The 13,591-nt window shown below is 51.6% G+C and overlaps 1 protein-coding gene across 1 annotated transcript; it reads right to left on the bottom strand.

Annotated features, from left to right (window-relative positions):
* Positions 1 to 661: 661 nt before the first annotated feature.
* On the bottom strand, positions 662 to 12,143 carry CARD8 (caspase recruitment domain family member 8). The gene is made up of 16 exons (XM_014254318.2): positions 12,063 to 12,143; positions 9,974 to 10,005; positions 9,454 to 9,507; positions 8,883 to 8,933; positions 8,215 to 8,244; positions 7,265 to 7,312; positions 7,130 to 7,173; positions 6,955 to 7,004; positions 6,166 to 6,386; positions 5,837 to 6,087; positions 4,762 to 4,896; positions 4,385 to 4,523; positions 3,628 to 3,681; positions 3,451 to 3,534; positions 2,640 to 2,909; positions 662 to 1,622 (listed from the first exon to the last, which is right to left on the bottom strand). Exons 1-16 carry the CDS (start codon positions 12,089 to 12,091, stop codon positions 1,603 to 1,605), a joined length of 1,512 nt encoding a protein of 503 aa, XP_014109793.2. The 5' UTR covers positions 12,092 to 12,143; the 3' UTR covers positions 662 to 1,602.
* Positions 12,144 to 13,591: the final 1,448 nt, after the last annotated feature.

The raw sequence follows: 13,591 nt of genomic DNA, 5'->3' as shown, positions 1-13,591 counted from the left end.
CTATTCCCTGATTTATTTATTATGATATTCCATTCTATTCCCTGATTTATTTATGATGATATTCCATTCTATTCCCTGATTTATTTATGATGATATTCCATTCTATTCCCTGATTTATTTAGGGTGATATTCCATTCTATTCCCTGATTTATTTATGATGATATTCCATTCTATTCCCTGATTTATTTAGGGTGATATTCCATTCTAGTCCATGATGTATTTATGATATTCCCTATTTATTCTCTTTCCTGCCTAATAAAATCAAAGTTGCCTCCAAAATTGTGGGGGTTTTTTTGTCCCTTGGGATCCGACACGAATCCTTGGAAATACTTTGGATATTGCTGGCATGGGAAGGCAATTCCCTGTAATTGGTGGGGTTTGAAATCCAAGTTTCCCTCTTGGAAAAACCTGGGATAGGGAAAATGTCCCTGCCCCTGGCAGGGGTTGGAATGGGATGGGATATTTTGGGATTTCCATCCCCCAAAAAAAACCCCTTTGGTGGCACCTCCAGCTTTTCCAGAGGCTGAGGAACAAATTCCACCCTCCTCCTCTTCCCAGGAAATCCAACAACTTCCCAACACTTCATCCAACTAAACAAAAATCAAAAACCTAAAAACTAAAATCTAAACTAAAACAAAAATCAAAATGCAGATGGAAATAATCGATTTTTTTCCTGTTTAATCCTTATTTTTTAAAGTTATGTTTTCTTTTCCCAAACATACACAGAGGAAAATGATCCCAAATATCCCACGGCCTTAAAAACAAGACAATCCTGGATCTGGTCACTCCTCTCTTCTGCAAATTCCAGTTTTCCCAATTTTTTTTCCCAATCCTGCAGCACAGGGATTTCGGCTCCTCCTGAAATTTTAAGCACCTAAATTCTATCCAAGTTCAAATAAATCAAGTAAAAAACAAAAATAAAAAAAAAGTATAAAAAGTTTCTCATACGAAAAAGAATTATACAAGGTAAAAAATGGGAGACAAACTATACAGAAAAAGAAATTCCACGGGGAAATTCCGAGCTGCCTGGAGTTCATAGCGGTGTTCCCAACTTTGGGAATTTCTGGAAGCAGAACCACAGCTTAACAAGGACTGGATGTACAGGAGCTATACAATAATTCCATATATACAGTGATTATGCAAAGGAATTTGGTGCAAGTTTAGGATTATTCTTCCCTGATCCATGAGAAATCCATCTCAAGATTCTGGCAGTTCAGTAGTTTCGTGGGTTTTTTTTGGAAGGGGATAAAAGTTTCCAGGGGAATTTTTCTCCCTGTTTTTCCCTGATGGAAATAAAATTATTTTCCAGGTAATGAGAAAAATCAAAGTGGTTCCTTCCAGTGTTTGTGATTTTCCAGAGAGGTTTTTCCTGTGGGTGAAGCCCAAGAATTCCAGGATCCACCTCTCCTGAGAGTCTTGGAAGTGGCTTCTATCCACACAAAATTCCATTCCCGTTTCTCTGGAGGATCCTGCCCGAACTTCCCTCTGGAGTGGTGATGCCACGAGCATTCCTGAATCCCAGCAGGATCCCAGGGGAGCGGAATGGTTGGGTTGGGAAGCTCCCACCTCCTCTTCCTCCTCCTCCTCCTCCTTCCAGCTGGCTCAGCTCTGAGCCAAGAAACCTGAGGGAAGGGAAAACCACACCTGGATTATGGAATCTCTGCAAGTTCCTGCGAGACTCAAACCGAGAGAATTTGAATTTAAAAGTATTTAAGTTGGAAAATAAATGTATTAAACCCCCTGTTCCCTGAGGCAGCACGGGGCTGTGGCAAAGGCTGGGAGGGAGAGCTCTCCACCTTTTCCAGCCAGGTTGTTTCCAGGGAGAATTAATCATGGAATTAGGTTGGAAAAGGCCTCTCAGACCATTCCCCAGCACTTCCAAGCGCTGTCCCTTTGTCCCCAGGTGCCACCTCCCCACATCTGATGAATCCTTCAGGGTGCTGACTGTGCCAGGCCTTTCCAGGAAGGAATCTCCCCCATATCCAATCCAAACCTCCCCTGGCACAACCTGAGGCCATTTCCTTTTCTCCTAAATTAAGGAATTAAGAAAGAACAAAGTTTTGCTGTTGCAAACAAAGGAAAAAAAAAATCCATTTGATTTTTGAGGACAATTCCCCTTGTCTGAGTTCATAAAATTAAGGAATGGTCTGGGTTGGAAAGGACCCTAAAGGTCATTTAATTCCAACCCCTACCACGGGCAGGGATAATTCCCAGCTCCTTGAATAAATTGGATTTACAGAAATCATGAGAACTCCACAGAAAGGAGGAGGAGCTCCCTCAGGAAATCCATCCCCACATGGGGATGGAACCACCAAGTCAGGAAGGTGCTAATTAACCATTAATTAACCATTCCTGAAATAAAGACCCAAGCAGCTCCTCTGAGGAATCCCAAGAACTGGTTTGGACACCCAGGTCATGCTGGGAGTGCTCTCCACACCGAGGGCAGAAATATTCCTCATTTTGTGTCAGTCAGAGGGGAGGATAAAAACACCACAAACTAGAAAGTCAGTGCTGAAGGTGGAAAGGAGCCAATTTGTGACCTCCACCATAAACCACACAGCGGGGATGTGGGGAATTCCCTGCTGGAATTGCCCAAATCCAGCGGGACCAGGATGGGCTCAGCAGCAGGGAGCCGATACCTTGCAGCGCCTGCAGGATCTCGTAGGTGGCCGTTTCCCCGAGGCTCCTCTGCAAAGCCTCTGCAGTGCCATTGCCCTGTTCCCTGTCTCTCCACTTCCTCAGCACCTGGAATTTCTGCATGATCACCTCCTCCTCCATGGCCCGGATGTCCTCGATGTCCTTCATCTCCATCTGGAGACACTCGATGGCCATTTCCCTCCAGTGCCGGTCCAGGAGCTTGGCGATCTCCAGCAGCTGTTTGTCTGTTAAGCTTTTTGCTCCCATTCCATCTGAAAAGCATTGGATTTTCCCCCAAATCCATCCTGAGCCTCCCCAGGCCCAGCTCAAGGCTGTTCCCTCTCCTCCTGTCGCTGTTCCCTGGGATAAGATCCCAAACCTGGCTGTCCCCTCCTGGCAGGGAGTTGTGCAGAGCCACATGATCCCCCCTGATCCCCCTTTTCTCCAGGCTGAGCCCCTTTCCCAGCTCCCTCAGCTGCTCCAGCCCCTTTCCCAGCCCCACTCCCTTCCCTGGACACGCTCCAGCCCCTCCACCTCCTTGTGAGGAGCCCAGAACTGCCCCAGGGCTGGAGGAGCCCCAGCAGGGCCAGCACAGGGGACAATCCCTGCCCCGGGCCTGGGGACCTCCTTGGCCACCCCTGCCTCATGTCCAGCCATCACTCCCAGCTCCTTTTCCACCAGACATCTTTCCCAGCTGCTCTTCCCCGAGCCTGGAGCATTCCACAGGGAAACAATCTTGGGAAAAGCGAGCTCGGTTTCACTCTCAGGACACAAAACCAGCCCCAAGCAGGATCTTCCCCAGGCAGGCCCCACCTGCGACGCTGCCGCTTTTCTGCTTTTTGCTGTGCAGCCCCTCTTCCTCCAGGATGTTGAGGGTTGGCTTCCTCTTCCTCACACCTGGGGAGGGATCAGAGGTGCTGTCACTGCTGTCCCCTCTCCCCAGAGCAAAGGGGGCACGAGGAGCCCCAGGGGATCTGCAGGGTCACTCACTGGCTGTGCTCCTCTTCTGCTCGTTCTTGTTCTGGTCATAATGGATCCAATCCCCTGGGAGAGGTCAGAGGAGGGAAATGTGGAATTGCCAGAGTCCAGCTCCAAGAATTCCCAGAGCTCTTGGGTGGATTCCAGCCCCTCAGGTTTGATGGAATGAGATTTTTTTCCCCTTTTACCCAACGTGCTGCAGCAGGCCCAAACAGACACGGGAGATTGCAAGTTGTAATGCAATAATATGCAATTTGATATTATATTATACAATTCCCTGGTTCATATATGGAATAATACGTTACAACATGGAATAATATGCAGGAGGGTTGAACTAAATTGTCTTTAAGCTCCAAATGAAACCATTCCATGATCCCAGGGATGGAGCAGCTCTGCTGGGAGGAAAGGCTGGCATAGCTGGGATTGTTCACCTGGCCAGGAGAAGCTTTGGGATGAGCTCAGGGTGGCCTTGCAGGGCCTGGAGGAGCTGCAGGAAACATGGAGAGAGACAATTCCCAAGGGCTGCAGGGACAGGACACAAGGAATGGATTCAAACTTCCAGAGGGCAGGGCTGGATGGGATATTGGGAAGGAATTCCTGGCTGGGAGGGTGGGAAGGGCTGGGATGGAATTCCCAGAGGATCCCTGGTAGCGTCCAGCAAGGGCAGGGTTTGGAGCACCTGGGACAGGGAAGGTGTCCCTGGGGGTGGAACTGGATGATCTTTAAGGTCCCCCCATCCCAGAGCATCCCCTCATTCCCAAGGACTCACTCTCTCGGAGTCTGGCTTTCCAGATGGTCTCATCCGAGTCCTCCTCCACCAGGGACAAGGTGAAGTCATCAGGCTTCTCCAAATACACCTCAAAGTAACTCTTCAGTTTCATGAGTGATCCATCCACAAATTTCATCTCCTACACAACAGAAATATAAAATAAATACAAATATTTACCTAAAATAAACGAAAGAGAAGGCAATTGGCTGATGGGAGAGATCCAAACCAAACTCAATTTCCCCAGAGTTTTGCTGTTGACTTCAGCATCAGGATTTAATCCCAAAATTTTAGGGCTCTAAGTGGCAAATGGTTCCTTTTTGTGCCATATTTCCAGGGAAGCTGCAGTGCAGCAGGTGAGGGCTGTGTCAGGGACTCACCCCAGGAGTTATTTCAGCTTCTGGCTCACAGATCAATCTGTATTTCTTTCCTTCCTGCAGTAATTTTTGGCATACAGCCGGCTTTTCAATTCGAATAAATTTCCTTTTTGAGTGTTTTACAGCATTTTCGATATCCTAAAATTTAAAAACACCATTTCAAGCTTCATAGTTCAATGTTCCTGAATTCAGTAAAGGAATTAACATTTAAACACCTGTGTTCAGCATCACTGAACCTCCCCAGCTGTTCTGCCACGGGGGTGAAATGGAATAAGAGTTTTAAACCCAAATAAAAGGAAGGGTTTTGCCCCTGTCCTCACTGTAATGGGGTAAATTAAAGTCCTGCTCCTGCCAGAGCTCCTGAATGATGCCACAAACCAAATTTCCTAATTTTAGCCCGCTGCAGGGCAGTGCAAGGAGCTTTCCAAAGCTGGAATTTTATCCAGGGTTAGTTCCATGGCCTCTGTCAGACAGGCTCTGCTCTCCTCACAGGTTATTTCTGACGTGACCCTTGGCAGCAGCGGAGCTGGTGGCGTGTGGATGAATCCATTGTCAGCTGCTTTCCCAAATCCCCAAATTTTCACTGGACACTCCACCAGTGCCCTGGGCAGCCTGTTCCAAGGCTTGACCATCCTTTTTCCAAAGGAATTTTCCCCAATATCCACTCTAAAGCTCCTCTGGCACAACTTGAGGCTGTTTCCTCTCTCTACGTGGTAGAAGTGACTCGGATAAAGAATGGGAATGGAAAAGCTGGGAGAGAGACAATTCACAAGGGATGGTGTGACAGAAACAAGGGGGAATGGCTTCAAATTCAAAAGACTGTAGGTTTAGATGGGATTTTGGGATGGGATTTTTCCCTGGGAGGGTGGAGAGGCCCTGGAATACAATTCCAAGAGAAGCTGTGGCTGCCCCTGGATCCCTGGCAGTGCCCAAAGCTGGACAGGGCTTGGAGCAGCCTGGGACAGTGGAAGGAGCCCCTGCCATGGCAGGGGGTGGGATGGGATGAAATTTGAGCTCCCTTCCCACCCAAACCACGCCAGGATCCCTCAGCCCACCCTCCCCGTGGCCGGCTCCGTACCTTGATGACCGAGTGGTTGTTGGTGGCCAGGTAGACCCAGAAGGACAGGGAGGGGTGCTCATCCACGGCTTTGTAGAGGATGACAACGCCGTGGTAGTGCAGGGGCTCCTGGCTGTGGATCAGGGGTCCCACGGGGGACAAGGAGCTCACCACCCACTTGACGTGCGACGCCGAGAACTCGGCCGAGGGCTCGATGGCCGCGCCGCCGCCCTTGACGTGCAGCACCTTGAAGGCCACGGCATCGCCGTCACCTGCGGGACAGCCCGGGGCTCAGCGCTCCCAGAGGGTCCCCGGGGCTCCTTCCCAAGCCCCAGCCCCGCAGGACTCACCCCCCAGGCACAGGCAGTGCGGGAACTGGATGGAGCCCAGCGCGGCGGGCGCCGAGCAGCGCACGTCGAACAGGGGCCCGCCCACGATCCAGGGCTTCTCCACCAGCCGGGCGAATTTGCTCCAGGACAACAGGGAATACGTGATCCTGGCGGCGCCCGTCACCTCGAAAATGAGCCCGGTGATGCTGCACTGGTAGGAGCCCTCGGCATCCAGCTGCACCCTGCAAGAGACGGCCAAAACCCCCGGGAATGGCCGGGAGAACGCAGCGGATCCCTCCCGCTTTATCTCCGCAGCGCACTCCAGGCGGGTCTGGAGCTGCCACCCGGCTGTTCAAAACCACTGAGGGCCCACCCAGCCCGGGCAAAACCAGCTGGAAATGGAGGTTTGATATCAAACTTCCCGCCCTCGGTGTCAGAGCCAACATTTCCCGTGGGGAAGGTCAGCGAGGGCACAGAGAGGGAGAAAGGCGCCGCATCTGAGGGAAAACGCAGCGCTCAGGGGCAGGGTGGAGCAGGACAAGATGCCTCATGTGCATCCAGGCTGAAATAAGCACATAAAAATGGGGCTGCTGTTAATTATTGTAGCATCCTGAAAAACCCTCCCAAATGTTGGATCTGGAGGCAGCACAGGCTCCAAACTGTGATTTTTAAGGATTTGGGTGCGCCCTCCATTGTAAATCCAAATGCATTTGTGCAGCAAATGAGCTGTTTGCCCACTTCAAGCAAACACTGAATCACCTTGATGAGCACAATGTAAACTCAAACCCGTTACATTAAAAAAATTCATACATAAATTGTCCTCCAGCAAGTCTCCTGGGGGTCACCTGCTCCTTCTGGTCCTGGAAATAGATTTTTAAAACAAAAAAATTATCTTTAAAAAGGTGAGGAGACAGTAGAATGACAGTTTGCAAATGATCTCATGCAAAATAAGTGGGTGGTGTTTTTTTTCCCCTCACAAACCTACGTTTTCATTCCTGCAGTGCTCACAGTGTGGCAAGCAGCTCTCTCCTAGTGGGAAAAGAAGAAGATGAGCTCAGGAAAAGCCAAGTAATTAAAGAGGCAGGAACAAAAGAAATGCCCTCAAGAGATCTGTTCCTACCTGAGTCATTGCAGTAAGGTGGGGATTCCTTCTCCTCCTGCCCTTCATCTAGGAAAAAGGAGTTTGGAGTGAATATCTCAATGTCCAAAGGGTTTCTGCTCCCATGTTCACCCAGGACAACTCCACAATTTCATTTCCTTAAATTCATCAAATCCTAAGGAGAACATTCCTGACAGTTCTTGCAGGTTTTGCATGGCCTGGGGCTGAAGCTGAACATCAGGATACAAATTTGCCAAAAGCTCCAGAACTGCCCAAACTCCTGGGAATTTTCACTGGGGTTAAAAAAAGATTTCTCCTGGGTAAAGGAGAAACTGTGCCAAAGACAAAGTTCAGCCCTGGGCATGGAAACTGGGAACAGCTTTCCCAAGGAGCAGCCATGGTCTGCAGTGTGTTTGTCCCAAAAATGGTTTAAAAGTGCCTGGATTCTCCTGGCTGAATCCAACAGGACAGAATTCCAGCAGAGCTGACACTTCAGGCCAAGGCTGTGTCCCGAGGGGGGCATTTGGGAGCAGGGGAGTGGCAGAGCTGCCAGGATCAGCTGCTTCCCATCCCACCTCCCTCCCAGGAAAAAGGGATCCTGGAGGCTGTCCCAGAGCTATCCTGGAACTCCAACCCCCTCCTGGGCGATCCTGGAACTCCAATCTCCCCTCTGGAGCAGCAGCTGCAGCAAACAGCCTGGCAAACACCAGCCAGCACTATCCCAGTCCCCGAGCTGCAGCAGGAGTGCAGCAGCACCAGGAACACTCCCTGCACCTGCAAACTCGTGGCCTCCACCCCTCATTCCCTAGGGATGCTCCCCAGCAGCTCCTTTTCCCAAAAGAGATGGAGCTGATGGCTGGGCCAGCTGGGAATCCTTCCTGGCACCCCACACCAGCCCTCAGGCATTGCTTATCCCAGCTGGCTTCCTCCTGCTGAGCAAGGGATAACGGGGACAATAAAGCCACACTCACCCAGCCTTCCTCCATCCCACTCCTCTGTATCTGCACAGAAAAAATAACATTGCAATTGTTTAATTATCAGTGTTACATAAAACCAGAATGTACAGCTGCCAGCAGAGCCATGGAAGCGCAAACCCACCAACAGCAAACACTTCCTTTAATTCTTTTCCTGTCCATCCTGTTTGGCCAGCTCTGTTGCCAACTTTTGAGGAAATTTGTGGCCTCTTGGTGTTTGGACAATTCTGTGGTGTAAAAAAACCCGTGGGTATTGTGTCTGGGTGTTGAGTGTGTGAGGTGAAAGCAGCATGAACTGCTGCCCTTTGATCACTGACAGGAAATCACTGGCTCCCAAAACATTTATTGGGAAAGCAATCAGAGTTAGAACTCCCTAATAACTGTGAGGCTTTTCCCAGGAGCAGCAGCTGGTTTGAGCTGAACATCAGTTTTTAAAAAGCAAACAGATAAATAAATCACAATGTTCTGCTCACCTGACTCTTCTTCTGAGGTGCTGCCCTTTGAGCATTGATAGGAAGTCACTGGCCCCCCAAAATTTTAGTGGGAAAGCAATCAGAGTTAGTATTCCCTAATAACTGTGAGATTATACCCAGCAGCTGGTTTAAACTGAACATCAGCTCTAAAAAAAGGGATTACAGGTAAATAAATCACAATGTTCTGCTCACCTGACTCCTCTTCTGAACTGCTGCTGGAGCTGCCTTCGGAACTGGCTTCTCCTTAAAAACAGGCACAGGTGGAATGTGAGTCCAGGGATCCATCCAGAGGTTTGGATCCATCAGGCCAGGCAGCAGGTTAGGTGATGGAACAGAAAAAAAAGAAATACTGAGGCAGAGAAAAATACCAGAGCATCAAATCCCAGCACCAGGGGAGATTCTGGGGTCACCCAGGCCCTTCCAAAGGGTGTTCAGAATATTTACTTCTCATGTTTAATATTTAATTCTCATGTTTAATATTTAATTCTCATGTTTTCTACAAGCTGGGATCATTTTGGAGCTTCTCCCACGGCACATGCCCGTTAAATTCTGGTTCTCCATGGCAGGTGGGAGCAGCCTTGGTGGGAGCTGTGTGTCCCACCAGGTGTGCATGCACCAAATTCGATTTCATTATTCTTCCAAACGTCAATTGAAGAGAAACCAGCACTGGAAAGCCAGGGATGTGCTCTGGGGGAAATTTGGGATGCAGGAGCAGCCACACCATCCCAGGAGTGAGGAAATCCCTCAGCCATGGTGTGCTCACCCTGCGGGTGCTCCTCGGCTGATCCCGATCCCTCCACGCCGTTGGGTGCCACCTCTGCAAGAAAAAAGCAGGGAGTAAAAGTTTGAGAAGGATTTGACTCTTCCCTTGCCAATTTTGTACTCAGAGAAAGGGAATAAATAACAACAGAACAGGGATTTTAAAAATCAGCATAAACCCCAAAATAATCCATAAACAAAGGGTTTACACCGAGGTTTTTAACGCCGGTTCTAGAATTCCCATTTCCATTCCCAAGGATGGGCATTTCCCCAAATCCCAGCACCTTTTCAACTGGTTTTTAAAGCCAGGTCTAGAATTCCCATTCCCATTCCCAAGGATGGGCATTTCCCCAAATCCCTGCACCTTTTCAACTGGTTTTTAAAGCTAGTTCTAAAATTCCCATTCCCATTCCCAAGGATGGGAATTTCCCCAAATCGCTGCACCTTTTCCACTGGTTTTTAAAGCCAGGTCTAGAATTCCCATTCCCATTCCCAAAGATAGGAATTTTCCCAAATCCCTGTACCTTTTTCATCCGAGGAGAGGGACTCTGCCCCGCTGGAAGACAAAAGCAGACACACATGAAAACTCTGCCAGTCCTTTCCCACACTTTCACAGGGACAGCATTCCCAGCTCCCGCCCGCTGGCATCGCTCCCAGCCTTGGGAATCTGGGAGCTGACTTGGGATGGGGGTTGGGATGAAATGTTCATCTCCTGCAGCATCACCCCTGTCCTGGCTCTGTCCTGGCCCTTTTGGGGACACCTGGCTCTGCTGGACACAATTCCCACTGGCACAAGCTCCTGGTTCCAGCCCCTTTTGCCAAGCACCAGGATCCCGTGCCAAGCGCCGTTGGATTTGGGAGCAATCCAACCAATCTCCAGGCAGGCAGGAAACTCAGATAAACTCTGAGCTCCAGCAGACACATTTGTGGCAAACCTACACCAACCTCCAGCCTCCATCCACTCCTGGAAAGGGGAAACCTGCTGTGTTTATCATTCACGGATAAAAATCCTGCTGGGAAGCGTTTTCCAGGAGCTCCACGACATCTGTCAGGCAGATCCAGCAGAGCAAAGCTGCCCTGAGGATGGGAGAGGCGCTGGGTGCAGCCACCATAAACCAGCAGGTGACATCCAGCTCTCCTGCTGGAAGGGCAGCCAGGGAAAATGAATCCAGCCCATTTATTTTTTGGAGGTGGTGAAGGTCACAGCGCAATCCCAGAGATGCTGGGGCTGCTGAAGCCGGGGTGTGGGGCTGATTTTGGCTGTCCTGGCTGCTCCTGGGATGAGTGGGGCCAGAACTGGGGCACTCAGCCACAAAACTGAAATACAAATAAATAGATGGGAATGGCAGAGGCAGGAAAAGCAGCGAGGATTCCTGATGAACTCAGGGAAGCGATGCCAGCTGGGGCATCCTGGCAAAGCACAGCAGAGGGGCTGCAAAAATTTCAGGGTCAAGAGCAGGAAGAAGTGGGGAAAGCTTCTCCCCCCACAAAAAATTACACAACAGTTTGCTCTTCCAACCTCTATCCTCTAAAATAAATAAATATAAATAAATAATTGTTTATCTGGAGGATTTGCATGAAGGCTGGATGCTCTCCAGGGCCAGCACACCAGCCAAGAGATGTTTGTGCAAGTTTTCACCAAGTGCTGCCTTGGCTGAACTGGGATTGCTTCCCTCGAACCCCTCCAGCTGCATTTCCCTCCTCCCGCGCTGGCAAAGAGCGCAGAAACGGGGGGGTGGGGAGGAGGAGGAGGAGAAAAAAAAACTAAACAAAAAACCCGGCCAAACAGCCGAGCATTGTGCAGTTAATAACTGTAACCATTAATTGCGGCGGGGAGGAGCCGAGCTTGGGGAAAGGGGCTCCCCGAGCTCGGTTAAAGCAGGGAGAGATAAACAAACACGAGACTTGTTCGGGGTTAGGGCAGCACCGGGGGATCGGGGGGATCGGGGAGGCGGAGGGAGCCCGGGGAAGGCGGAGGGAACCCGGAGGGTGCGGAGAGGAGCCCGGAGTGAGCCCGGGGAAGGCGGAGGGAGCCCGGGAGAGGCGGAGGGAGCCCGGGGAAGGCGGAGGGAGCCCGGGGAAGGCGGAGGGAGCCCGGAGGGAGCCCGGGGAAGGCGGAGGGAGCCCGGAGGGTGGCGCGGAGAGGCAGCGATGCTTTGTCTGCAGGAGCGCGGGATGCGCGGCGGCGCTCGGAGCCCTCGCTGCAGGTGCAAGGCCGAGCTCGGGCACCCGAACTGACCGGGATAGGGGGGTTTGGGGACGGGAAGGAGGCTCCGGGCTCGGTGCCCAGGAAGGGGGATCCGGGAGGGGATGGAGGAGCGGGAGGATGCCGGGGATGCAGGTGGGGTGGGGGATGGGAGGATGCGAGGGGCGGGGCTGGGGGCGCAGGGGGACAGCGGGACGGGCTGGGGGACAGCGGGACGGGCTGGGGGACAGCGGGACGGGCTGGGGGACAGCGGGAGGGCTCGGGGGGTGCGGGGGGATGGCGGGAGGCGACGTCAGCGGGCGCCGACCACAGCGGGGGGGGTGGCGTGGGACAACGCGCAGCCTCGGGGAGGGGGCCGGGAGGCTGCGGGGGCACAAGGGGTCCCCAGGGGCCCCCTCCCCCTTCACCTGTCGGGCTCCTGGGCCGGGCCGGACATCGCGGCGGCTCCGCTCGGCGACAAACGCGCGGAACAGCGGCGCCCTTCGCGCGTGGGGGGCGGGGCGAGGGAGCCACGCCCCGGACACGCCCCCGGACACCCCCAAACACTCCCGGACACTCCCCCGGATATCCCCGAACACCCCCAAACACTCCCGGACACTCCCCCTGATATCCCCGAACACCCCCAGACACCCTTGGACATCCCCAAACACTCTTGGACTCCCTCCGGACACCCCCCAGACACTCACGGACACCCCCTGGACACCTCCAGGACACCCCTGGACACCCCTGGACACCCCCGGACACCCCCGGACACCCCCGGACACCTCCAGGACACCCCTGAACACCCCCGGAGCTCCTGCTCGCCCCCCTCGTCCTCGCCCCCTCGGGTGTCCATCCCACCCTCCCTCGGTGTGGGTACGGATACAGCCGGTATCATTCATAAAAACCGAGATAATATTCATACTGTGGGTGTTAGCTGTTAGGATATTTGTGTTCTACACGCAAATTCGATGGTTCTAAAATCCCAGAACGGTTTGGGTGGGAAAGGACCTTACAGCTCATCTCCTTCCAGAGACAATTTCCATGGATCAAGGGATCCAACCTGGCCTTGGACACGTCAGGATCTGCCTCCTGCTGGCAGAGCTGTTTAGGGGAAAAAAAAAAAAAATTAAATTAAAAAAAACAGCCCAAACCTGCCTCACATTCAGATATTTTTATTTATTTATTTTAGCAAAAAAAAAAAAACCCTAAAACCCAAAAAAAAAAAAAAGGAATAAAAAGAGAATAAAAGCCTCTTAACCAGAAGTATTTTGATGCTCCTGGAGCATGTCAGCAATGGGATAAATCCCACCTGTCCCCACCCCTCCAGCATCCCTGCAATCCCTGGCTGAGGGGAATTCCAGAGCTCCAAACAAGGAAACCTCACAGCCCTTCCCAGCTCCTCCAGGCTGGAAACATCCAAAGTCACCGGGGTCTGTGCCCAGAGAAGCCCCTTGGAAAGAGTTCAGATGGGTGCTTCGGGGGTATTTCTCTTATTCCAAGAGCTGATCCAGCCCCAATCCTCAGCTCAGGCTCCCTGGGGTGCAGGTGTGCTCTGGGGTGACCCTTTTTGTGTTTGCCCAGGAGCAGAAATGAAAATAATCTCCATAAACAAATGTAAGTGCTTGAGCAAACACAGGCTCAGAATGCTGCTCTAGGCACCTTCCAAGAGCTCAGCTCCCCGCTCCTGGGAATATTCTGGATTGGGAGCGACCTCAGTTCTGCCCCTCTTGGGGCTCTTCCAGCTCTTTGGAGCCCCAGGACACCGAACAGTTGTGGAAAATCCGTATTCCCAGGAAACTCCAAGTGCAGAGCTCACAGGAACGGGCTGCCACGGCTGGGCTGCAAAGGGGAGGTGGAAAACTGATGGAAATCCTGGAAAAATGAACCAAATTCTAATGGGAAACCCTGGAAAAGTGACTTTGGGCAGGGATGGAAGTGCCAGGGAAGGAAATCC

Source organism: Pseudopodoces humilis, chromosome 11 (genome assembly GCF_049639895.1).
Source record: "Pseudopodoces humilis isolate 2021_Gansu_Grassland_sample_001 chromosome 11, ASM4963989v1, whole genome shotgun sequence".
NCBI classification, from domain to species: Eukaryota; Metazoa; Chordata; class Aves; order Passeriformes; family Paridae; genus Pseudopodoces; species Pseudopodoces humilis.
Note: the sequence above shows the minus strand (reverse complement) of the source record. Positions and strands in the feature narration are given on the sequence as shown.

Bases quoted from the DNA above. Each gene is read 5' to 3' on its own strand.
- CARD8 (XM_014254318.2), bottom strand. From the start codon at position 12,091: ATGTCCGGCCCGGCCCAGGAGCCCGACAG. The intron at 7,174-7,264 runs GTAGGAACAGAT...TTTTCCCACTAG, and splicing joins ACCTTACTGCAATGACTCAG to GAGAGAGCTGCTTGCCACAC. The intron at 1,623-2,639 runs GTATCGGCTCCC...CCCTTCCCTCAG, and splicing joins GATCCTGCAGGCGCTGCAAG to GTTTCTTGGCTCAGAGCTGA.